Consider the following 25773-nt stretch of genomic DNA (forward strand, 5'->3'; position numbering starts at 1 on the left):
TACTGTATAAGTCACCAAAAATAATACAAAAAACATCAAATGAGGAAATGACACCTATTTATAACTGGTGCAGATTATCACAAGGGTTTAGTATTTCTGTGTCTATGATTAGCAGACATTTCCACCTGCTGTACCCTGCCTGCTTAAGCCCTCTCTGGGAACCTACCAACCGCCTGGCCCTGTGAAGTTTTCATTGCTTATTTAGAGGCATCACTTCTTTATTTAGCCTCTACACACTGTATACAAAGAATATCTAATAAACACTTGTTTAATATACATGGTAGGGATGTTTTGATGTGGTGTATTAAATGTTATCAAGGAGAACTTTAACTTAGAATTAGAATGAATAATGTTCTTTCTTAATAGATACTGTACCTACAGAGCATAATATACAGTATTCTGTTCACAGAACATTCTGACTGTATGGGTGCATTCATGTGTAGCTGAGTGCCCTCTATGAAAAGTCATTGACCATTTAGTACTGATAAGCAAACCATTGATGTTGTAGTCTTTAGAGCAGGGATCCCCAACCTTTTTTTTTAACCGTTAGCAACATTCAGATGTAAAAAGAGTTGGGGAGCAACACAAGCATTAAAAATGTTCCTGGGTATTGCCAAATAAGGGCTGTGCTATTGGTAGCCCCAATGTGCACTGGCAGCCTACAGGAAGCTCTGTTTGGTAGTACACCTGTTTTTTATGCAACTAAAACTTACCTCCAAGCCTGGAATTAAAAAATAAGCACCTGCTTTGAGTTAACTGGGAGCAACATCCATGGGGTTGGTGAGCAACATCTTGCTCACGAGCTACTGGTTGGGGACCCCTGCTTTAGAGTATTCCAAATCCACAGCAAACAACAGCCAACCTACTACAATAAAGCACTGCCCAGGGATCAGGATCTCCTAATATATATCTTCAATCAGACAGCTACATTTGAACCATACAGATCATAACAGTCTACAGGGAAAATGTATTTTAAGAAAAACGTACCCACGGAAGATCCACAGTCACCGCACCATAACAGAAAGTACAAATTGTTTGTTCTGGAAACAAATACAATCAGATGAAAAGCCACATAAAATAACCATAGGTAAGAAACTCATCAGCACGGATAAAATGTTAGCAAAGGGAACTCCAGGTGATAAGTAGCCATTAAATAGAGAAAGAACTCAGGTTCTTACCAGGGACGCAATCTTCTCTCTATAGAAATTGGGGAGCGAAAGGTCTGTTTAAAATATATGATGTACTTACTAACAATGCCTCCCAGATGCTCCAATTCAGAGACCTACAAGCCAAAATGCCTGAAATTCTAATAAGGTTCTATGAATATCTCCAAGTAAGAAATTTCATTACACCTTTTCTTACATTTAAGCGAAACACAATTCTCTCACCCTTTGAGAATATTAGGGGCGACTGGCCACAAAAAGCTCTTTTGTCAAATATTTATAAGATTTTAATTTCTCTACCAGTCGAAAAGTTCCCAAAACATAGATATATGATGTACTGGGAACAAGAATTAAAAGATTCCTTGGAATTGGAGGACTGGGGAGCCATATGGCGGAATGCGAAAACAGGGGTGACCTGTATAAAACAGAAAGAAAATATTTACAAGGTTATGATGCATTGGTATATGATCCCTAAAAGACTGAACAAAATAAATGTAACTATTCCAAACCAGTGCTGGAGAGGATGCTACAATATAGGGTCACTATACCATTTACTATGGACATGTCCAATGATCAATGGATATTGGGAGGAAGTACATAGACTAATAACAAAAGTTACCTGTAAAGATATAGAAAAAAAATCTGGTAACCCACTTGTTGGGAAAACCCATAGAAGAAATATCAAGCTCAGAAATTAGTGAACCATAAATTGACCGTAGCTCGTATTACAATAGCAGCCAAATGGAATACAACAACTGTCCTCTCAATTATGGAAATCCACAGGAAACTTATCACTAATATGCATTTTGAGAGTCCTAATGCTCATGTCCAAAACAGGACCCCCAAGTTATCTGCTATATGGGCTCCATATGAACTCTTAGGGAAACCAGCTGACATAACTAGAGCCTAGTAAAATATTTATCAATATGTTAAAGGGTTCCTGTCATCGGAAAACATGTTTTTTTCAAAACGCATCAGTTAATAGTGCTACTCCAGCAGAACTCTGCACTGAAATCCATTTCTCAAAAGAGCAAACAGATTTTTTTATATTCAATTTTGAAATCTGACATGGGGCTAGACATTTTGTCAATTTCCCAGCTGCCCCTGGTCATGTGACTTGTGCCTGCACTTTAGGCGAGAAATGCTTTCTGGCAGGCTGCTGTTTTTCCTTCTCAATGTAACTGAATGTGTCTCAGTGAGACATGGGTTTTTACTATTGAGTGTTGTTCTTAGATCTACCAGGCAGCTGTTATCTTGTGTTAGGGAGCGGTTATCTGGTTACCTTCCCATTGTTCTTTTGTTTGGCTGCTGGGGGGGAAAATGGAGGGGGTGATATCACTCCAACTTGCAGTACAGCAGTAAAGAGTGATTGAAGTTTATCAGAGCACAAGTCACATGACTTGGGGCAGCTGGGAAATTGACAATTTCCCAATCTCTTTAGGCGAGAAATGCTTTCTGGCAGGCTGCTGTTTTTCCTTCTCAATGTAACTGAATGTGTCTCAGTGGGACATGGGTTTTTACTATTGAGTGTTGTTCTTAGATCTACCAGGCAGCTGTTATCTTGTGTTAGGGAGCGGTTATCTGGTTACCTTCCCATTGTTCTTTTGTTTGGCTGGTGGGGGGGAAAAGGGAGGGGGTGATATCACTCCAACTTGCAGGACAGCAGTAAAGAGTGATTGAAGTTTATCAGAGCACAAGTCACATGACTTGGGGCAGCTGGGAAATTGACAATATGTCTAGCCCCATGTCAGATTTCAAAATTGAATATAAAAAAATCTGTTTGCTCTTTTGAGAAATGGATTTCAGTGCAGAATTCTACTGGAGCAGCACTATTAACTGATTCATTTTGAAAAAAAATTTTTCCCCCATGACAGTATTTCTTTAAGGAAGCTATTCTAGCCTAACAAGGGGCAATGGTCGACGAATCCTTTAGCGACATAGTGGTTTGACTGGGCTAATGTCCCTGTAAGATTCCCAGTTTAGCGAGGATAAACTAACAAACACACTAAAAGAGTAAATAAAGGTAGACCAGTTGTTTTGTTTATTTTGTTTATTTGATATTATGTGATTTTATTAAAAAATGGATAACATAATATTTTGATTGATAATGACATTATTGTAAACTGTGAAAGGGACACTGTGTGCACCCATAATATGTAATGGTTTTTTTTTTATGCAATTGGTGTAAGTGTGTCCTTCATATGATATTACAGTCTCACTACACTTCTTGTTCTGGTTCAAAGGAAACTCCTGGTGTTCTTGGCATGCTTGTCATGGATGGTGGGGGCCAGAGATTAGCAATTACGTGTATCTGCAAGTGGTGTTCAGGGAATGCCGTCCCTCTTCTGGTTGACTATTTTGCAGCAGCGAATGCAGAAAAACTTTGCTGAGCAGATCTTAGTAAATCTTGAATGCTTCTGTATGCTGTGGTGTTATAAGCAGGATTTACTAGTCAAGCAGCCAGTTAACAGGCAAAATGTAATGTCACTGTGGTAGTTAACGCACTTGATGGTGGAATTCCAACAGCAGCTGCAAGTTCCATTCATATGATAATATCAAGTGCAACCTTATACTGTGCATCAGCTTAAGTTGGACTTGGCTAGGATGGTGATGGATAAAGGATCTTGGGATCATTTTGTTTCTAAGTGCTATGCTTCTGGCTGCATTAAAGGAGAAGGAAAGCTCCAAGACAGTTTATTGCCAACAGATTAGCCACAATAGTGCAGGCTAGAACGCTATATTTACTCTGCAGAATGCTTTACCATACCTGAGTAAACAGCTGAAGACACTGTCTCTGTTTGTTTAGGATAGAAGCTGCCATATAAGCTTGTTGTTACATCACTTCCTGCCTGAGTCTCTCCCTGCTGACTAACAGCTCTGAGTTCAGATTACAGCAGGGATGGGAGGAGGGAGGAGCAAACTGAGCATGCTCAAGCCCTGCCCTGGAGGTTTAAACTGAAAACAGGATGTCTGATACAGAAGCCCATGTGTACACAATAGAAGGAAAGAAATGTGTTTATTTTGACAGAGGACTCAGAGCAGCATTACTTTGAGGGTTAACTGGTGTATTTATATAGACCTTTCTGATAATGCTTACTTAATTTTAGCCTTTCCTTCTCCTTTAAGCCTGCAGTGTGTCTGTTTACTTTCTTAGCTGTCATGCTCTTGTCTTCCTTTCCATTTTATTGGAGCAGGAGACATATTATAATTAGTGAAATTATTAATGTTGTTATTTGTTCGTCTGGACAAGGTCCCAGTCGGCCCACGGGCATCAAACCCATGATCTAGCTAATGCTAGAACGCAACTCTAGTATCTGTCAGCCTTTGATTTCTGCATCCCTGATGTATATACTGTACTAAAATATTTAATAAATGTTTGTTCATAGGTTCCCACGGTACATGTCCTCTTAGCCCTTCTCTTGTTGTTATGGAGAAAAGGGGTGCTATATTGGCACATTTCTGTAAGTGGGGATTGTGGGGGTAACAGGCACAGGGCTGCCTGCCATGAGAAGCACCACAACTGCTCCATCTCATGGAGCTAATACAGTGAATCTGTATTTATCGTGAATTTTCCTAATCTAAAGTCCCTTAATGGTAAAGCAAGTTTCCTATACCTTCCAGAGGGAATGTTTTTGTGCATTGCAGCTTATGAAAATGCATTATATACATGAAAACATTTAGCAGATTAAGCAGCAGGGTACAAAGGATTTTACAAACTTGCAACATAGGGCCACAATTCAGGTTCTCTGCATGGAGTACTGCACAAATACGTACGTTTTTTTTTCTACAGTATGCCTGAGTGGGCATCACTTCATTTCAGTGGTACAAATTCAACAGGCAGAATAAATATTTTTACTAAATACAAGCAGCATAATAGTATTTCACTAAATATAAGCAGAATAATAGCTACAGTTTCTGTATCTATCATATTAGCCATGATCTGAAGAGCCAGGTTTTTCACATGGACATGTAACATTCCATCTCCAGCATAACAGTTACCCATTTACACTCTCAGTCATTATCTAGTAACATACTTCATGCATCCATCAATGTCCTCTGTTTTCTATGGTTGGACACTGGGAAGTTAGCAACTAGACAGCCATCAGTAGACAATGCTTGTAATGATCCCACAATCTCTCAAGTGGTAAGTACTTGAGTACTTGTCACTTGAGTGGGAAACAAGCCTCTTTTCTTTTTGCAGGTTTTCCCGACCTCAACCATTAACAAATACTGTAGGTCTCTAAAAGTCTGGGGACTATTAAGCAGGTATGGCTTTATTCCTTATTCCCATTTTTTAAAGACTAAAACTTTAAATTAACCAAATGTACCTCTAACTAAATACAATTTTAAAAGTTTTTTGACAGCTATAATGGGACAGTGTTAGCAGAGAGATATATAAGCTCTATATTTCAGAAATGTATTTTTTATACAAAACTAATGTGAAATCAATTTGTTTTTAAGTTGTACCCATTTGCTTAGAGGCCTAAAAGCTTTATTGTACCTTATGAATGTCAGCATTAACTAAATGGTTGACTGTGGGCCACATAGCCTTCTATCTGACATTCTGGCTGTGCTGCATGTCATAGTCATAAACTTCATAAAACATATTCATGGCCAAGAGGAGAACATTGCAGTTGTTCTCCATTTACAATCTTTCAAAAGTTAGCAGTGGTTAAACCTAGTTTACTGGCTTGGTCAAAATCCTCTCCTGAATATCTTCAAAGTAATGCAAACTTTTCTCCCCAACAACTCCTATTTAAGCCCATACATATTGTGTATTCCTTTATGTGACCAACACAAAACGGTTTAGGTCAGATTGAGTAAACATATGTTATTTTGATTTTGTTTTATTTGGTTCCATTACATGATATTTCTTTACTCTGCTTGAGAACAAGCTACTCCTTAAAGGGATTCTGTCATGGGAAAACATGTTTTTTTCAAAATGAATCAGTTAATAGTGCTGCTCCAGCAGAATTCTGCACTGAAATACATTTTTCAAAAGAGCAAACAGATTTTGTTATATTCAATTTTGAAATCTGACATGGGGCTAGACATGTCAGTTTCCCAGCTGCCCCCAGTCATGTGACTTGTGCTCTGATAAACTTGTCACTCTTTACTGCTGTACTGCAAGTTGGAGTGATATCACCCCTCCCCTTTCCCCCCAGCAGCCAAACAACAAAACAATGGGAAGGTAACCAGATAACAGCTCCCTGGAAGATCTAAGAACAGCACTTAATGGTAAAAGCCAAGTCCCACTGAGACTGATTCAGTTACATTAAGTAGGAGAGATCACTGTTGTATATTACAGAGCTTACCCATTGTCTACTGCATAACCTGTGCCTTTTTTCTTTTTCAGCTTTGAATGACTGCCCCCATGACTACACAGCAGCTTGTTTATATAAACTATAGTCTTTCTAAAGCAAACACACCAGTTTTACCAGTGCAGGGCAACCATACTTTATATTTTCATTACTTTAAAGCACTTTAAATGTTTAGTGTTACTGTTCCTTTAATTTCAGTTCAGAAATAAATCATGCACGTCTAATTTGAGCTTGGGATGTTTGAAAAGAACATCTAGATAATCTTTTCACTGTTATTTGATCCCAGGGTCACAGAGCAACAATCCTATCACAAAACAATGCAATGCATTAAGATAACACTGTGCTTTGTACAGGGCTGCCTTCCATAACAGTCCTATCCAAAAATGGCTTTAGAACAAGCAAAATATTGAGCAATTGTTTGCTTTTGAAGTAATTATGACAGACAGGACTGCAAAATAATTATAAAACACCAAATTAGTTGGATGCTCACTGTTCTAATGGTGTATTGTAGTGCTCAGTAATTGAGCCACTACCAAAGTTCTTATAGATCTGCTTTTCATATTTAGCATTAGCATATATACAAATCAACTAAAATGGGGTGACCACCTTAAAACCAGCTTTTATTTGGATGTAGGCAATAGAATTCTAATGTGATTTATAAACTTGTTTTACTAGTTAGGCATTTAAATGCTTAATCTGTATGCATGTATCTCAATTATGATAGAAACCAGGTGGTGATAGGAAAATAATTAGGATAAAGCTATAAATGTATACAGGTAAGTATAGGTATGGGACATATTATCCAGAATGCTCAGGGTTTTCTGCATAAGGGATCTTTTTGTAAGTTGGATCTTCATTCCTTAAGTCTACTAAAAATCAGGTTAACATTTATTAAAGGAGAAGGAAAGGTGTTTTTACTTGGGATGCCAAAAGTTAGGTTATCGCATTTATTTACCCAACACCCACGGCCGGTGCTCCTATCAGGAGAAAATTGCACCGGCCCGGGATTCTTCCAGCGAGCACCATGGAGCATTCGTCTTGCTACAACTTCTTTCTTCAAATTTCCCGGGGCAGATGAATGCGCAGTAGAACAAAATAGCTGGCTTTTTTTTTTTTTTTTTAAAGTTGGGCTTTTCGTTCTACTGCCCATGCGCAGCCGAGAGAAGAAAGAAGCTGGAAGATGATCGCTCCATGGTGCTCATTGGAAGAATCCTGAGCCGCAGCAGTTTTCTTCTGATAGGAGCACCGGCCCGGGGTGTCGGGTAAGTAAATGCTATCACTTGGGGGTGCCCAACTTTTTGCACCTCCAAGTATAACAGGACTTTCCTTCTCCTTTAAACACAAACTTTTTTTGCCTCCAAAAAGGATTCATTACCGTATATCTTGGTTTGGATCAAGAACAAGGTACTGTTTTCTTGCTACAGAGAAAAAGGAAATAATTTAAAAAATCTAAATTATTTAATTAAAATGAACGCTATGGAAGATCAGCTTCACATAATTTGGAGCTTTCTGGATAACGGGATTCCAGATCCTATACCTGCAGTAACGGAAATAAAAATGTTGCCATAGTACAGTTCTGCACTTTTCTGGGCATGAGTGATTAGAGAGAGAGGCAGAATAGAGGGATAAATACAAAACCCACAAAGCTAGAATAAAACTTCAAAATTTCTCCAAATATCAAGGAATATCTCATTTGAAGGTAAACTTCCACTCACCTCAGGTTGTGATCGACTATGTGTTACTTTGGTGATAAGAAACAATTCCTAACTGTGGTGATGAGTAATTACAGACGGACTTCCCTGAAAAAATAGAACACAGAGAATTTGTCCTGTTGGGTAATGTGTGATAGGTTTGATCCAGGAGGCCCCAGATAATAATAAACAAGATGCCTTGTGCAGAGGGTACAGGTTGCCTCTGGTGGCATGACATGGTGAAACACACATGGTTGGAGGAAGTTGTAGCTTATTGCTTTATAGCTCACTAAAAATATGTCATTATATTTAATCAATTTATTGATAAATCAGCCATTATAGGTTTTATAGTGTACCGTGAAACCTCAATTTTACACACCCTGCATTTTACACCATTTTGTTTAATTTATGTCCCACCAATTCATAATGTTTGTCAATGGGTACTTATCCCCAAATTTACGTTATGTTTTCCCAGGTTTTACAAAATGTCTATTTGTCCTATATGAATGTTATTTTAAGATTAAGACATTTAAAATACTAACCAGATGCATATTTGGTCAGAGCAACATTCAAAAGGGATTACAATGGGTAATCATGATATAAATGTCTTTCAAGTTTTTGTACACTTTCTTGGAATTTAAAGGGGAACTATGACAAAAATGGAAATTTTATATGAACCTCAGCATATTGAAATAATAAACTTTGTAAATACAATCTATTAAACATTCTCCATTGTTTCTGAAATAATCAAGTTTATCTTCACTATCCCTCTCTCAGCATCTGTTTCTCTTCATTCTGTCTTCATGCAGCAGTTGCCTGTCAGATATTCATTGACAATTAAATCCAATATATCTTATAGGGGGGCTTCCTTTCCTAGTAGAGGACTTAAAGCTCACTCAAATAACGGATTCCAGTACCAACAAAGTAACTGCCTTTTGCACAAATTCAGCATGTAGAGAGACTTGATGTCTGGTGATTTTAATAGAGCGTGCTGTAATACATCTTCTAGGTAAAACGAAACCGCCCCCCCCCCATAGGATATATTGGATCCAACGGTCAATGATTATCTGACACCCAACTCCGTATGAAGAGAAAATGAAGAGAAACAAATGTTGAGAGAGGAATAGTGAAGATAAACTTGATTATTTCAGAAACTGTACAGAATTTTAAATTGATTGTATTTAGAAAACTTCTCATTTCAATATGCTGAAGCTTTTATTAAATTTTCATTTTCACAATAGTTCACCTTTAACATTTTCTGACCAGTAAAATAACAAGACAACAGTATCCTGACCGTGGCAGCCCAGATGAATGAAGCAGTATAGTGCCTGCACAGATTAGGAATCCAAGAAATCAGATATAAATACAGGTATGGGACCTGCTATCCAGAATACTCAGGATCTGGGATTCAGAATAAGGGTAATTTGAATTTCCACACCTGAAATCTGCTAAAAAATGAATTAAACAATCATTAATTATAAATGTTTTGCTTCCAATAAGGATTAATTATATCTAAGTTAGGATCAAGTACAAGATCCTGGTTTATTATTACCAAAAAAAAAACAAAATCCTTTTTTAAAATGTGAATTATTTCTTTAAAATTGAGTCTATGGGTTTTGAGATAACGGATGCCAGACCTGTACAAACTTCTTCTGGTATAAAATGTAATTGTAGAATACAGAGGTTAAAAAAAAAACATAGGATCAACATCACACTATTTCTTTCTTTGATCTGCAACAAGATGAACAAAAACAAAAACAAATAAAAAAACACAGAGGTCAGGTTGCATTGAATATGCTACAAAGTTTACATGATCGCTTTAATGGTATGATTATTTGAGAATCCAAGACTTTGTAGGATTTCAGTATAAAATGACACAGGTCCAGCCTGTTAGGTCTAAGCAGATACTGGTTATTGACAGCCAGTTGCGTAAAATAATTACAATAAAAGCTTAACTAACAAGCAAAAACAACAGAAACATATTAAGTTAAACTCTGTCAAGCACAGATGTGTTTCAAAGGGTTTCTCAGCTATAACCTTGTCAGCCTCTGTGTTCCTCTATACACACACACACACCTTGCAAGCACAAGAATAAATCATTTTGTATACAAAAGAAGCACACATTGTTCTTTATTTGTTTCGATGTCTGTTCTTCAAGTTTTCCATCCGATAACAGAATATTGCAATAGTCAGGTTTGTTACACAAGTGTTTATTTTCTCATACAGACTAATACTCATATGCCATTCCAAATAGTGTTCCTATGATTGTATTTTAGTGTCTTACATTTGCAATGATTTAACCCCACAGACTGCAAAAAAGCAGTACATATAAGGGCACTGAATGAAAATATCAGTATCTGCAGCATGCCCTACATTCATTTCAGAATTTAGCCCCACTTTACCTAAGCAAGCACTTGCCATTCATCCTGTCAAAACAAACAAACAATAGCCACTGAAATCAGCATTAAAATTGGCGGTTGCATCTGAAATGTGAATATGTCATACACATAATATATGGAAAGGCATTCTAGTAGCAGAGATGGTAATGAAATATTCAATGTGCTTGCTATACATCTCATTATCCCTGACATTGTAATGAATCATGGAAAGGCTGTTTCCGAAAATTTCTTGCGAAGGGGTAAAAATTAAAAATAAAAAATGTCAACAGTCTAATATCGCAGTTCAACAACAGGCTTTGTTTGCTTGCTTATAAAGGACTTTTTCTTAATAGCATGGATGTAATGTTTGCACTAATATAAACGGATCTTCTGTAGTGTGAACGAAAACGTGCAAAGAGTTAATACATACATACATAATCAACATACTTTTAGCTTTGCATTCAAAATGAAATGGCTTAGTAAGCCAAGATCAGCGTCACTTAAAAAACAAATGTAGTGCTATTCTAGATTTTAATAAGAAACTTTAGGTACTGAAAAATTAGGGTAAGAAAATAGTGTTTCTTTTTTTATCATTATAACAATTAAAGGTTATTCAGTCACCGTTCCACTTCTGTCAGTTCAATGCTGTGCAGCCCCCAATGCAATGAGCAACTGGATGGGTTTGTGCACATTTAGAGGGAAAAAGCTGTGTGGAGCATTAGGACTAACCTTTGCATTTTGAGTGAGGTATTGCACAGATTAATAAAAAAAGCAAAAGGCAACAAAAATATACAGCAAATTGGTAGACAATTTACATGATCATTTTACAGAATCCATAGACAGAAAGTGTTTAGTATTCATTCTTAAAAAATATATATTATATATATATGTATTGATCAATCCTCCCATTCATCCTCCTCCTCCTCAAAGTCTTCGTCTTCATCCTCATCTTCATCGCTATCTAAAAACCAAAGACATAAGAGCCACAGTTAGAATCAATTTATGATTATATCAGTTAGAGCAGAAGTGGAAAAGCTTTCCATTATTCTGTTACACGGAATGCCAATAGATGCATGGATATAATGGATAGTATAATCTATAGAAGTAGACATAGGGAACTTCAAATGCTCCTGACGTTAAACAACATTGCTCAGAGCAATCAACAGCCTTTGCCTTCCCTGATATAAAGAGCTAGATGTAGTTGACTTTCTATAGTAACTGTGCTAAATTCCAATACTGTAGGTAAATTTGTAGCTGAAACCCATCCTAACTTTTTGTATGTTATAGAATGTTCTATTCTTAGCAACTTTACAATTGATCTTCAAGTTGTTTAATAGTTTTTCTGTTTCAGACTCTTTCCCACTCTCAATTCAGGCCAGAGACCCCAACAGACAAAAACTATTCAGAACTTTTATTCATCTCCTGTGTCTCATTCAGACCACTGCCCAGTTTCTAGGGTATATTGTGCCAAGCAACCAGAATGCTGCTCAAAGGTGTAGTTTAACAAATTAACTTTTAATATACTCTAGGCAACCTGCGGCTCTTCATCCTGCTTGCTGCGGCTTTCCTGTCACTCCTGGGACATCTATACAGACCTCCAGCAGGTGCGAGGGCTGTATAGACGTCCCTGGAGTGACAGGCAAGACCGAGTCGCAGCAAGATGATTCATCATGGTCCTTACCGCGGTCACAAACTCAAGACAAGAGAGGGAAGATCAGCATGGAGCTTCAGAAACAGAAATCACATTAAACAGATGAGAACACTAGCATTTAATAGGGCTATTCAGTGTTTAATTTATTTTAAAGTAGGCCTACACATACACACTGCACTTCTGTTTGTTGTATTCTGTTGTTGTAACAGTTAAATTTTAAAAGTTTATAAGCTGTGTTATATTTTGCGGCTCCAGACTATGCCCAGGTAAAGCTGGGTTTTGCTTCAAAAAGACTTCTATAGTTTATATAAGCAAGCTGCTGTGTAGCCATGGGGGCAGCCATTCAGTTTGAAAGGCAGAGGCAGATACCATTTAAACAGATTCCCATTGTATTCTGCAAATGGTGTTATCTTTTATGTAAACTGAGCCTTTTTCTCATTTTTTAACTGAATGGCTGCCCCATGGCTACACAGCAGCTTGTTAATATAAACTATGGTAGTGTTTTTGCAGCAAACACATACGTTTTACCAGTGCAGGGCAACAGTACATTATAAAATCATTACTTTAAAACACTTTCATTTTTTGGTGTTACTGTCCCTTTAACAATGTTTTTTCCACAAATAGGTTTTTGCTTTTTCTTTAATCTTATAGTTCATGACCTAAATGGTTTATTAATGTGCCTTTTAAAGCCAACATTTTTTCCACTTGCAAGCCTCTCACTCATGCTGCTTGGCAGCTGGGAATTGCAAATCGCTGACTCATGCTGGAATTAGCTTGGCGGACCAGTGAGACTTAACAAAATAAAGTGCTGCACATGGATAGAATGGATAAGATGAGGAGCTCACATATAAATCACTAAATATATAAAGCAGTAAATGTAAAACATCTTTAACACTTTTAGAGACAGCGGATTTGACACTAACACAAATTAATAGCAGAGCGATTTTTAAAAATGTTGTGTTCTTCTGCTTTAGTAGTATTAACCAGGACCATTATTAGCTCTCAGTACTGAAAACTGAAAATAAATTACAAATTAGGGGCAACAAGATCCATCCTTTAATTCATATATTCAAATTTGAGAATTTATATTGTGTTTAGTTGTCCAGGTCAGATTTGGCCTACGCCTGCAAGAAGTGCTCAGATTTGGTCTAATCACGAACCAAAGATATTATTTAGAACAATCGTGCTTGTCCAAAGGAGAATTTAAAAAAAACATGGTGAAAGATCATAAAGCTTGCTAAGATAGATGGATGGAAATTTCAACAGGCTGCCATTGAAAGGGTTAAACAGACAAATTTAAAAAAAGAATCTGGTTTGCATGTGGCCATTTTTATCCAGAGCGGAGCTCAGAGTTGATACGAGTTCTCCTTCTCCAGGACCACGACCGATCCGTTATTAGGTGACAGAAAAGTCATAAACCAAGTGCAAACAATCTTTATTCATGAGGGTAATACCTGAAGAATGAATGGCTTTACTCCTTTTCTTCATAACTTCCATTAGGGCGCCTACAATTCCTGTGGTGGGTGCAGGTGTGGATGGCACTGTATCAGCCTCATCAGGTACCTTAAAATGAAAACAGTCTTTAAAACAGCAATAATAAAAATAAAAGACTGTATTTAATCCAATGAATATGCCATATGCTTTATCTACTTCCAAAATGGCTCTGCATGTTCATATGTAAAGTCTCTTGTTCCTAACTGAAGAGAAAGATTTCAAAGAACACTAAAGCCAATACACGGCCAAATGAAAACTGCAGACTCACCTGGCTTGTCTGTTGATTTAGGTTGACAAATCGGGCAAAGATCTGCTTTTTTTTTTTTAGCAACTCTCCAAATGGACTGACAGTATGGTCAGACTAAAACTAGTTGTGATACCGTTTTAAATTAGAAATAATTATTCGAAATTTACATTAGACATTGAAGGGATTCTATCCTAATTTTTATGATGTCGTTTTTATTTCTAAATTACAATGTTTACACTGCAAATAATTCACTCTACTATATAAAATTTAATTTCTGAACCAGTAAGTGTATTTTTTTTAGTTGTAATATTGGTGCGTAGGCAGCCACCTCAGGTCATTTTGCCTGGTCATGTGCTTTTAGCAAGAGCCAGCACTTTAGGATGGAATTGCTTTCTGGCAGGCTGTTGTTTCTCCTACTCAATGTAACTGAATGTGTCATAGTGGGACCTGGATTTTTATTATTGAGTGCTGTTCTTAGATCTACCAGGGAGCTGTTATCTTGTGTTAGGGAGCTGCTATCTGGTTACCTTCCCACTGTTCTGTTGTTAGGCTGCTGGGGGTGGGGTGATATCACTCCAATTTGTAGTACATCAGTAACGGAAGTTTATTAGTGCACAAGTCACATGACTGGGGCAGCTGGGAAACTGACATGTATAGCCCCATGTCAGATGTCAAAATTAAATATTAAAAAATCCATTTGCTCTTTTGAGAAACGGATTTCAGTGGCAAATCCTGCTGGAGCAGCACTATTAGCTGATGCGTTTTGAAAAAAAAAATTCCCATGGCAGTATCCCTTTATTAAAGGGGTATTCACCTTTTGCAAAGTCCTACCAGACTAATTATAGCAATCTCTGAACTAACAAACACTTGCTCCACACTGCTGATCTCTGCATCTGTGGTGAACCCAGAGAGGGAAGCTTTTTTTTTTTTTTTTTTTAAAGGACTATAACGGGTAGAATTCTTATTTTGCAAAGTACTAACACTTTGGTAAGACTTTGCAACAGGTAAGCTTCAAGTTCACCACTGTCATGGGATCATCATTCAGCTTGTGAATCTACAGATCAGCTGTGACAATGAAAACTAAAAAGCATTACACAGAAGTGAAAAGGAAATTATGGCAAAATTCAAAAGAATTAGCCAACAGCAAGCACCGTAATGTTATATTTCCAGCTTCTTCAAGAACACAACACAAAGCATCGCAAGATCAAAGAAGCCGGCTCAGAAAAGGATAAATGTGGTGCCATGTTATTTGAAAAAACTTATTTCTAAATATTCACTGCTTATAGTGTAAAAAAAAGAAAAGCACCATGAGGGAAATTTGGCCCACATGCGAGTTACTCAGTTGGACTGAACACACTGAACCTGTGTTTTTAGATTTTGGCCCTGACCCGCACATTACTAAGCCACAGTGCTCATAAACATATTGAAGAAAAAAAAAAAAAGGGGATCACAAGGAAAATAGCAGCAATACAAACTGGAAAGTGCTGGTATATGTGGCAGAATAATGTGAAGGCATGCATTTTAAACAATACTGTTCTATTTGTTTCTAGCCACTGGTTGAGTAGTGGATAATGGAAAAAAGTGCACTCCCCTGCAATAACTAACAGTATTCTGAATCTAATTTTTAATCCCTACACATAGATAAAACAACCTGGAGACCAGATTATAAAATATTTGCAACGGTGTAGAATTTGCTGGTTTTGTATGGCAAATCAATAATGGCTAATTAATCACTTACAGATTTCAGCTGTATGCCCTGTCGAATCTGATCTAGCAGTGCATCGCGTCCAGAAGTGGATGCTGGTCGACTATCTCTGTTGTCTACTTTCTTTAGCGTAGCACCTCCTCTAATCTGATCCAGAAGGGCAGATTTGGTTCCACCAGCAATAGCAGAGTGATGATCATTTTCTGATGAAAACTCAGGAGGAGGAGGGCCAGGTGGTGGTGGTGGCGGCGGAGGGGGTGGAGGTGGGGCAGCAGCTCCAAAACCAGATGAAGGTGGAGGAGGTGGGGGACTTGAGGGTGCAGAGGAAATATGCCCTGGCGGTGGTGGTGGATACATTCTATTAGGAGGTGGTGGAGGCCCCGACTGCCCTGGCCTGATAGGTGGTGGAGGTGGAGGCGCTGTTGTTGGTGCCCTGGATGGAGGTGGTGGTGGGGCACCTCTGCCCCTTGCGGGAGGTGGGGGAGGTGGTGGACCTGAGCTATGTGGAGGAGGTGGTGGTGGTGGACCTCCTCGAGATGGAGGTGGGGGTGGTGGTGCTAAAAGAGAAAATGACAATGCAACATTTAAGTAAAGAAATCAGAAACTGGCAGAAAAAAACCCATTTATATATACATGGCAAAACATTTTATAGCAGTACCTAAAATGTGGCTTAACATGCTTTTTTAGGCTAAATCAAGAATTTTTCACACAATAAAGTAAATTATATTGAAGAATGAGAATGTTAAAAAATTACATGCATCAAAAAAAAAAAAAAAATAAAGTTCACACCAAGATTGCAAGTCCTTTTCTACACTCTACAATCTAATAAACAAGGTTCTCCATCCAAAAATAGTTTTATTATTTCCTGAACACTAAAATACATCTTAACAAAGTTTCAGTTACACATTCATTCATGTTATATAATAGTTTTTAAAGTAATGTAATTGCGGTCTGTTCATATTCTCAGTACTCCTGAAGAAGCAGCAGATTAACACACCTGGAAGAATATATGACTTCTATATTGTATTAAAGGACAAGGAAAGTCTAAAATAGAATAAGGCTAGAAATGCTGTATTTTGTATACTAAATACAAACATGAACTTACTGCACCACAAAGCCTAATCAAACAAATCATTTATGCTTTCAAAGTTGGCCACAGGGGGTCACCATCTTGTAACTTTGTTAAACATCTTTGCCTGACCCTGCACATGCTCAGTGTGGTCTGGGCTGCTTAGGGATCGTCATAAATAAAGCTGCTTGAATTCTGCATGGCTGGTAAGCAAGGCAGGGGCTCCTCCTGCTGTTCATAAGTATGATTGTTTCTCTGCTCAGCAGTTAGGGACCGTCGGACAATTTCTATCCACAGCAGTAAATGAAGGGAGAATTTCACTGCATACAGTCAGGTTTCTTATAAAAACGGTACACATTTTTTAATTAAAGTATATTGGAGATAGTTTTCTTTTTCATTAAAATGGGATTTTATTTGTTTGCCTTTCCTTGTCCTTTAAGAGTCAGAACTAGAGATGTTACAAACATTAAAGTGATACTTTCATAACATCAATAAATGTTTTAAATCTACACGCCATCAAGTGCAAAGGCAAACAAGCATTTTGTTGCCAGTGGGAAATAGCACTCCCTTAAAAAAAATAAGTCTGAAAATACCTTGCTAAAGGAGTTATGCATTATAGTGGCAGCATACTTAACAGCTGAATTGCAAAATCACAGAAATGCATTTTTACGAATCCAACCGGTTAGGATGCCGCAATTATAATTCTAGTCTTTAGGAAGTTATTTTCAGTTCTTTTGTTGCCTGGGGGAATGTGATTTCCAGTGAGCGATTATACTGCCCAGTGCCATTGCCCTAATAGAATTTGCAGTGAGGAAATTTCTGCAGACACTGTTACACATCACACCATGCATTAAAAATGTTTTATATAGCATTCAGCTTCCTATACATACCACTCCATCGCGGTGGACCTAAGGAATAAATGTATTTATTGACATGTAATATAGAAATAAAGTTAAATGTAGGAGGACATAACTTCAGTACAAGGTTTACTTACTTAATGATGTTAGATAAAAGCATAAACTGCCTCTAAGAAACTAAAGGATGTAACCAGATTGTGTTAGGACTTCCTTCAAGGTCTGCAAGTCTGACATGCATTAAGATGGCCATAGATGTTGAGATTTTTAAAAGGTCCGATCCTCATCGTGAGACCACGATTTTCTTGGAACGATCGTACGAATTGACCATCAACTAAAAAGACTAATTTGCCAGGAAAACAAAGGGGAGCTGCCTGCTTGGCCCTGCAAACAGAGATAAATTGCACTGGGACCAACAAAGATTTTTTGACCTGGCTGATCAATTTCCTGACAGATATCGGGAAAAATCCTAAGATGTATGATCGTTCGAATCCCGCTAACGACACGATAATTTAGAAGGATTGGTCGGATTTCCCTAAAATCGGTTGTTTGGCAAGAAGAATCGTCGCGTCTATGGGGAGCTTTACAGTCATGGAGAGTGTGCAAGATACTGCAACCTACTGTGAATTATGGAGATTAAGGCTATGTCACACTAGGGGCAGATTTATTAAAGTGTGAGAGAGCTCACCACAGAAAAATTTAGAAGCATATTTATCAAAGGGTGAATGTTGGAGTTCACCATTTGATAAATACACTTCTAAAATCCCCATAAGAATGAATGGATGAGTTTTTCTGTAATAAGTTCTAAATTTACATAGATAAATGATCCCAAAGTATGTGGTATAGAGATATCCCAGAAATTGACCAATAACTCCTTACAGATTTAAAAGGCCTGTATTTTCAAGCACAATGCTTTTTCCAGATTTTCAAAAGTCCAGACGTGAATGTTTTATGTAAATGCTTCCAGGAGACATAGCTCCCGTTATTACTGGTCCTTTAACTTTTTGGTGTGCATTAATTATGGTTTTCATTTAAAACGGTTCCAAATATTACATTTTTAATGAAAAAGTCAGGGCAAATGATTCTAAAAAACACAAAGGCAAGGCTTTAGTCTACTATCAACAAACCCTGCTATACATACTGTATTTGCCCTGATGTTTGCTACCCAAAACTAATGCTTTATGGAACCAACGAAATGGATGAATAGACCTATGATTACATACCTCTAGATACGAAACACGTTAGGACTTTTGATTTTAACCTATGGAATAAAGATCAAGACATTTTATCCAACCTGGTATGTAGCAGGAGTGCGTGCCTATTCATCCATTTCGTTGTATCTCACCCCAAGCTACAGGTTCGAGGCGCTGCACACGGGCCACCTTTCTTCATCGGTGAGTGCGAAACAACACTTATATTGTTTGAATTAACTTGCAGAAAATGCTACACCCTTAAGAGACGGACCTGGGGCCATGCACCCAGGTCAATTTACATGCCGGGTGAGCTTTGGCTTTTTTATTGTATAAATTGGAAATATCTGCTGTTTGGATAGAGCCGCGGGGGTTTTCTTTATAGAACCACAACAAGTGTTGGGCCCAGGAAAATTACAAATATTCAAATCACCTAAGCACATGCCTGCAGAAAGGAGATTTTACAGTATTCTTATGAAGTAATTTGCCCCTGAAAACAAAATGAGCATTGCGTCTATATTCCAGACTGATAGATAAAAACTTACCCTGCCTTCGCAACTCATTTTTGACAGCTTCGACACCTCCTGTTTTTTCGATAAAATCATAAATTACTTTTGATGTTTCCTTATCTTTCAGCTGAGCTTCTGATATGCCACATAAGTCGAACAATTTTTTAAGCTCTGGGTCCAAATTGTTGACCTAGAATAAAGAGATGAAAATATATCTAAATCATCTAGACCATTGTAACATTACGTAAGGCTTATACTTGCTTCGAAATTCAGGAAAAAGTCCCACACCTGCTTATGACAGTCATCTGCCAAGCCTTAGTTTAAAATTACTGTAAGCTTGGCATTATGGAATAAGTAGCGTGTCTAAAATGTGGTAAGGAAGAGATGTAAATAAAGATGTATCTATGGACATCATCATTGCCACAAATTAATGTTTGTATAGAATAACTTATGACAATATCATTTTAAAGGGGTGGTTCACCTTTAAGTTAACTTTTAATATGTTATAGACTGTCCAATGCTAAGCAACTTTACAGATGGTCTTCATTATTTATTTTTTATAGTTTTTAAATTATTTGGCTTTTTCTTCTGACTCGTTCCAGCTTTCAAATGGGGGTCACTGACCTCATCTAAAAACAAATGCTCTGTAAGGCTACAAATGTATTGTTATTGCTACTTTTTATTAGGGATGCGCCGAATCCCGGATTCGGGCTTCGGACTTTTTCAGCAGGATTCGGACTTTTTCAGCAGGATTCGGCCAAATCCTTCTGCCCGGCCAAACCGAATCCTAATTTGCATATGTATATTAGGAGTGGGGAGGAAAATTGCGTGACTTTTTGTCACAAAACAAGGAAGTAAAAAAAAAATGTTTTCCCTTCCCACCCCTAATTTATATATGCAAATTAGGATTTGGCAGAATCTTTCACGGAGGATTCGGAGGTTTGGCTGAATCCAAAATAGTGGATTCGGTGCATTCCTACTTTTTATTACTCATCTTTCTATTCAGGCCTCTCCTATTCATATTTCAGTCTCTTATTCAAATCAATGCGTGGTTGCTAGGGTAGTTTGGACCCTAGCAACCAGATGGCTGAAACTGCAAACTGGAGAGCTGCTGAATAAAAAGCTAAATATGTCAAAAAGCACAAATAATAAAAAATGAAAAACAATTGCAAACTGTCTCAGAATATAACTCTCTACATCATACTAACAGTTAATTCAAGGTGAACAACCCTTATACTAATGACTAACAAGGCAAGTTTTTGATACACATGTATGTAAAAAGTAAAAATAAATAAAAATAAAAAAAACTAAATGATGAACATGGAATAAAAATAACTTCCACAAGGTGGAGCCTGCATTAAAGAGTCAACGAAAGCAAAGAACAAGCCCATAAATATTTTTTTTTAGTATATTATAATTTACTTACATCAAAGCCTGTGTTTGGATCCCAACCAACATGTCCAATGTGTCTAAAAATAAATACAATTAACAGTAAGGAAGGAAGACTAAGTATACAAAATTAATGCAAATATAAAACAATAACAAAAGCAATAAGTTACTGTACAAACACAGGACAAAACAAAAAAAATGATGGGGTTTAACGTAATATCAGGGAATCAAAAAAATGTACCTTCAGGGTCTGCAGTTTAAATTTATGCTCACTATATTACACCTAGAAGGGTAAAAAAAAGGAATAGAAACATTCATTTAAACTGCAGACGCTGATACAAAGCTTAGATGCCAAAAGTTTTCTTGTGTCAAGATAACATCCTGTTCCGTGCACAGAGGAATGTAAGCTGGATGTCGCCCTATTGCCCTTTAACTGCAGAGCTTTGCAAGTAAAATTCTTGCTCAAGTTTTTTAAAAATTCCAAGGGGGAGTAAGCTTTACCAATTATAGCAGTTTTGGGGGGAATTAAGTATTAACATATTTTGGTGTTACTAGTTCTTTATTCTTCACTTAAGGATGTAGGTCTAATCTATTGTAGAAGCAATAAACAAGAACACTGCACTTCTCAGGGAGGTCCTAGGACCTCTATCCAACGTGGTATGTCCAATGGCAGGCCCGGACTGGCAATTGGCCTGTTCGGGCATTTTCCCGACGGGCTGCTCTTAATTCAGTGTGAGTGGGCTGCTACTGATTGATCCAGCGGGCTCTAGGACCGCTCCTCCATCCTTTTTCACACTGTGGCTCTGCCCCTCCCACTCCTCTCTGTTCCGACGCTGCTGCCTCTGCCGGCTGTTTGTATGTCACAGCAAGCTCAGCATGAGCATGGAAGCCCGATGAATAGGAGATACTGCAGCTGCTGGCCTGCCTGCCTGTGCTAAGCCTGCACATTATGCTCCCTGCCTGTGAACACACCACATCAGTAACATCAGGTTGGTGTGGATTTCTGTAGAGCAGGCTGCAGGCAAAATCACTATGGGGTAGGAAGAGTCAAAGGTACTGACTAAATCTGTCTTTTTTAAAAATTTAACCTGGACTGTCTGTTTGTTTTCAAAACTTTTTCAGTTCAATTTTTTTTTATAAGAATGAATAAAATAGTAAAAAAAAATGTTTTGTTGTCCAATGTATCCGTGTTACTAGGGTGGGCCCTGCTGGCCCAGACCCAGTCCGTCCCCTTACCTCTCGGACCCTGGTCGCACCGGCAAAATGTATGTACACCTGGTGGGGCCCCTGCCAGCCCAGACCCACTCCCTGTACTTACTCCTAACCTCCCGGACCCCAGTCGGGCAGGGAAAAGGTGTGCACACGCACGGAGGTGGTTTCCCGGCAGATTGGACTTTGCGGCTGTGGGGCCCCTCAGTCCCACGCTGCTTGGCCCAGTCATTTTTCTTGTGCCGTACAGTAGACAGCCCATTATATTTATCAAGGTATATAAAGGCACAATGCTGCAGAATCTTAAACATATTTTACAAGGCAGCTCTTAACGCACATATTTTTTTTGAGTTTTCCCCCAATATATGAGTGGATGTGTACAAAAAACATTACATGTGGGCTGCTTTTTTTTTTTTTGCCCGGGCTGCTTTTTACCCCCAGTCCGGCCCTGTCCAATGGCCTCCGGTAAATATAAAATCTCAGAAGGGATCCAAACACCTCTAAATCATCTATGGTTCATTAATGTTATGGTCTGTATTTATGTTATCCATTATCCAACATAAGTTCTCACAAATAAAGTAGCAAAATGCCTGTGATACCACAGACATTTTAAGCAAATAATTCAAAGTTTTAAAAAGGATTTCCTTTTTCTTTGTAATAATAACACAGCAACTTGTACAAAGCTAATTGCATCTATATTGGTGGCAAAACAATCCTATTGGGTTTATTCATTGGGTTATTTCTAAACTCTGGTTGGGCTTTTTGGGTCAAAACTCGAATTTTTCAGGTTTCTTTTTTAAATCTCAAATTTTTCAAGATTTATTAAAGTTCTATGCATCAAACAGTCCGAATCCAAAAATCCGCCATATCAGACCTGCCGAGGTTGCCTGGCTGACCTCAGTCAGTCAGGATTGGAAACATCATCTCCAGAAACACCACACGAAGCACTGGAGCCCCTCAAGGCTGTGAGCTTAGTCCTCTACTGTTCACTCTGCTGACGCATGACTATGCAGCCACTCACCGCACAAATCACATCATAAAGTTCACTGATGACACGGCCGTGGTGGGTCTCATCAGCAATAATGACGAGTCATCATACAGAGAGGAGGTGCAGCGGTTAACAGACTGGTCTCTCAATGTAGACAAAACAAAGGAGATGGTTGTTGACTTTAGGAAGACTAGGAGTGACCACCTGCCACTGTACATCGACGGCTCTAATGTGGAGATCGTCAAAAGCACCAAATTCTTTGGTGTCCACCTGGCGGAGAACCTCACCTGGTCCCACAACACCAGCTGGAAAAAGGTACCAAAGCATTAAGGCCCTTACTACCAGACTGTGTAACAGTTTCTTCCCCCTAGCAATAAGGCTCCTGAATACTCAGGGGCCGGACAGATCTCTCTCACACACACGCTCCATCTGACCTTACTATATACCATAACGTTACACAGCAATTGTATGCCATTGTATGAATGAATAGCCATTGGATACAGTTGTTCCCTAATCGCACATCTGCACTTTGTCATGTTCTTTATCATGTTCTTGCTACTGTCATGTCACAATGATACAGCCATCATGCGCGTGTGCACTGTATTGTCCTGTCCCTGCACTGTGCTGACCTGTCTTGCAGGAGTTGCATATTTTTGCACTTGCACTTTTTATCTTTTGTCGTGTACATATCTGTTGTGTTGTGTAGCACCATGGTCCTAGAGGAATGTTGTTTCGTTTTACTGTGTACAGTACAAACGTATATGGATGAAATGACAAACTCACTCTTGACGTGTCAATGGCAGAGGTCCCTTTTCTATTTTAACGTTTCTGTGGTCTGCACTGGAATTAGCCCAAAAATCTGACCATTTCAGGCTTTTTGGCAAGAAACAAAAAAAAGTGAGTGATTCAGGGGGAAAAAAAACCCCCCAAAAAAGTACGATTCCGGTTTTCGCTCGATTTTATTAAGTTTTTACCCAAACAGATTAAATTGAGCTTTTTAAATAATAAATAATGTAAAATTGGGTATGAAAGTTTTGTTGTGGTTTTTTTATTAAAAGAATTTGATACATTTGGATTTTGGAATAAACCCCCTCAAAGTTTAAATGATTTTTAGTATACTTATAGGGATCCAAATTACATAAAGATCCCTCTCTGTAATCCTAGGAAAATGCAGAATACCCTGGTCACAAATATTCATGATAATAGATCTTATACCTGTTGTGAAAGGATAAAGGCAATTACGTTAGAAAGGCCATTTAGACATTCTATTCTACAATTTGAATACATACTGAAAGTTACTTGGAGTTCCAATATCAGCCTTTGTAAGTTTCTTCTTCTTCGGTTTTCCCTTTTTCTTGTCATTTTTGTATGGAATGTTGTTCACTTGTGCATTATATCTGGTTGTGATTTCTGGATTTTTGATGTCAACAGTTGCCATTGGTAGACTTGGCCCTGGGAAAAGAAAAACACAAGGATAACATGAATCAAACGATGACCAGAACGTGGAAAGTAGAAATAAACACAGTGCATTGATGTTTACCATGGCTTATATGAAGGTAAAGATTTTGGAGGGAATTCACTTGGCAGGTGTAGATTCCCACCTACAATATTTCATTAGTGTTAGAACAAAATCAGAACTTATTACTCCTGGATGTTATTGGTTACTACTTCAGTTTATTACTACGGTTTAATGGACCTCTCCCTTAAAATACAATTTATGACTACAAATAGGCATAGCTTGCCTTTCTCTCTTAAAGTATTTAAGTACCCTTTTTATTGCTATTAGCATTTTTGTGCTCTTTTCTGTAAGCAATGTACTTAAGTGGTTTTTATACATATAAGTTTATATAATGAGGGGATTGTGAAAGCAGTAAGCTATACTGCTGCTAATATACAAGCCTCTTCTTTCTTAGAAACCATTCAAAAAGCATCTAAAATATTTTCCATTAATTTGATAAGGGACACCTCTGTTTCCAGATTATGCCATACTGTGTCAAGCCTCAGCCATCCCTACAGAAGAGAAGGAAAGGATTCATCACAGGGGACAATTTGTTACACAACTACCAGTGATGGCATACAACTGTCTTTGGCCGGTATACCAGCTGGGGGGGGTACTGTTCTATTGAGCACTGAGCCTCAATCATTTATCTAAAATGTCAAGAGACTTTGGACACATTAAATAAGTTCACATTCTTCTGAACAGGAAGGCTGCTGTATAACAGAGGTGGAAATTAGTCTGAGAAATCAGAGGTTAAGGGCTATGTTAGCTAAAAGATGAAGCTAATTTTTGCAACACATATATTTACAAGCCATTTATTTTCTTATACGAGGATTCACGAGGATACTTTTTTTTTTTTTTTGCACATTTTTGGAAACAATCACCAACGGTTTGTTTGAAGACAAAATGGGGCATCATTTGGAAAAAAAATTGAAAAAGACATAGGAACAAAGTAAAAAGCAACCAAGGCATGTGCAAAATTTGTAAAATAAAATGTAACCGTGTTTAACATTAACAAATATGTTTTACTACACGGATTCTTGCAGATGTTTACATGTTAAGATAATACTATACACCTACTATACACCTACCAACAGATGTTCAAGATGTATCAAAGACCACTTCACATAACAGATGTTTGATATTTAATATTAATTGAAAGAGCAACAAAACACATGCACAATCATCTAGGCAATCTACAGGACAGTTAAATGTCAACCTTTTATAAAAGCAGCTTATCAGAAATATTGGTGCAGGGCCACAATTTCTCTGCTAGGACATTTTTCAAGTGTAGATAGGGAAAAGTTATTTCCCAAGATAATATTTAAAAATTAAAATCAACAAGCTGTTTAGAAATCTCTTCCCTAAAGCAAAAACAGTGATAAATTAAACATTCCCTAAAACTGTCATACTGACA

At 37.8% G+C, this 25773-nt stretch overlaps 1 protein-coding gene across 2 annotated transcripts in view; it reads right to left on the reverse strand.

Moving 5' to 3' along the window:
* Positions 1–9961: 9961 nt before the first annotated feature.
* wasl.L (WASP like actin nucleation promoting factor L homeolog) overlaps positions 9962–25773 on the reverse strand; it is a 32757-nt gene continuing 16945 nt past the window's right edge. The window contains exons 6-12 of one of the 2 annotated variants that reach the window (XM_041585044.1): positions 24148–24310; positions 20699–20741; positions 19309–19462; positions 17610–17627; positions 15684–16207; positions 13659–13767; positions 10280–11514 (exon numbers count right to left, since the gene is read on the reverse strand). In XM_041585044.1, the coding sequence (XP_041440978.1) occupies positions 11450–11514; positions 13659–13767; positions 15684–16207; positions 17610–17627; positions 19309–19462; positions 20699–20741; positions 24148–24310 (1076 nt within the window). In that variant the 3' untranslated portion in view covers positions 10280–11449. 2 annotated transcript variants of the gene reach the window in all.

This window comes from Xenopus laevis, chromosome 3L (assembly GCF_017654675.1).
Source record: "Xenopus laevis strain J_2021 chromosome 3L, Xenopus_laevis_v10.1, whole genome shotgun sequence".
Lineage (NCBI taxonomy): Eukaryota > Metazoa > Chordata > Amphibia > Anura > Pipidae > Xenopus > Xenopus laevis.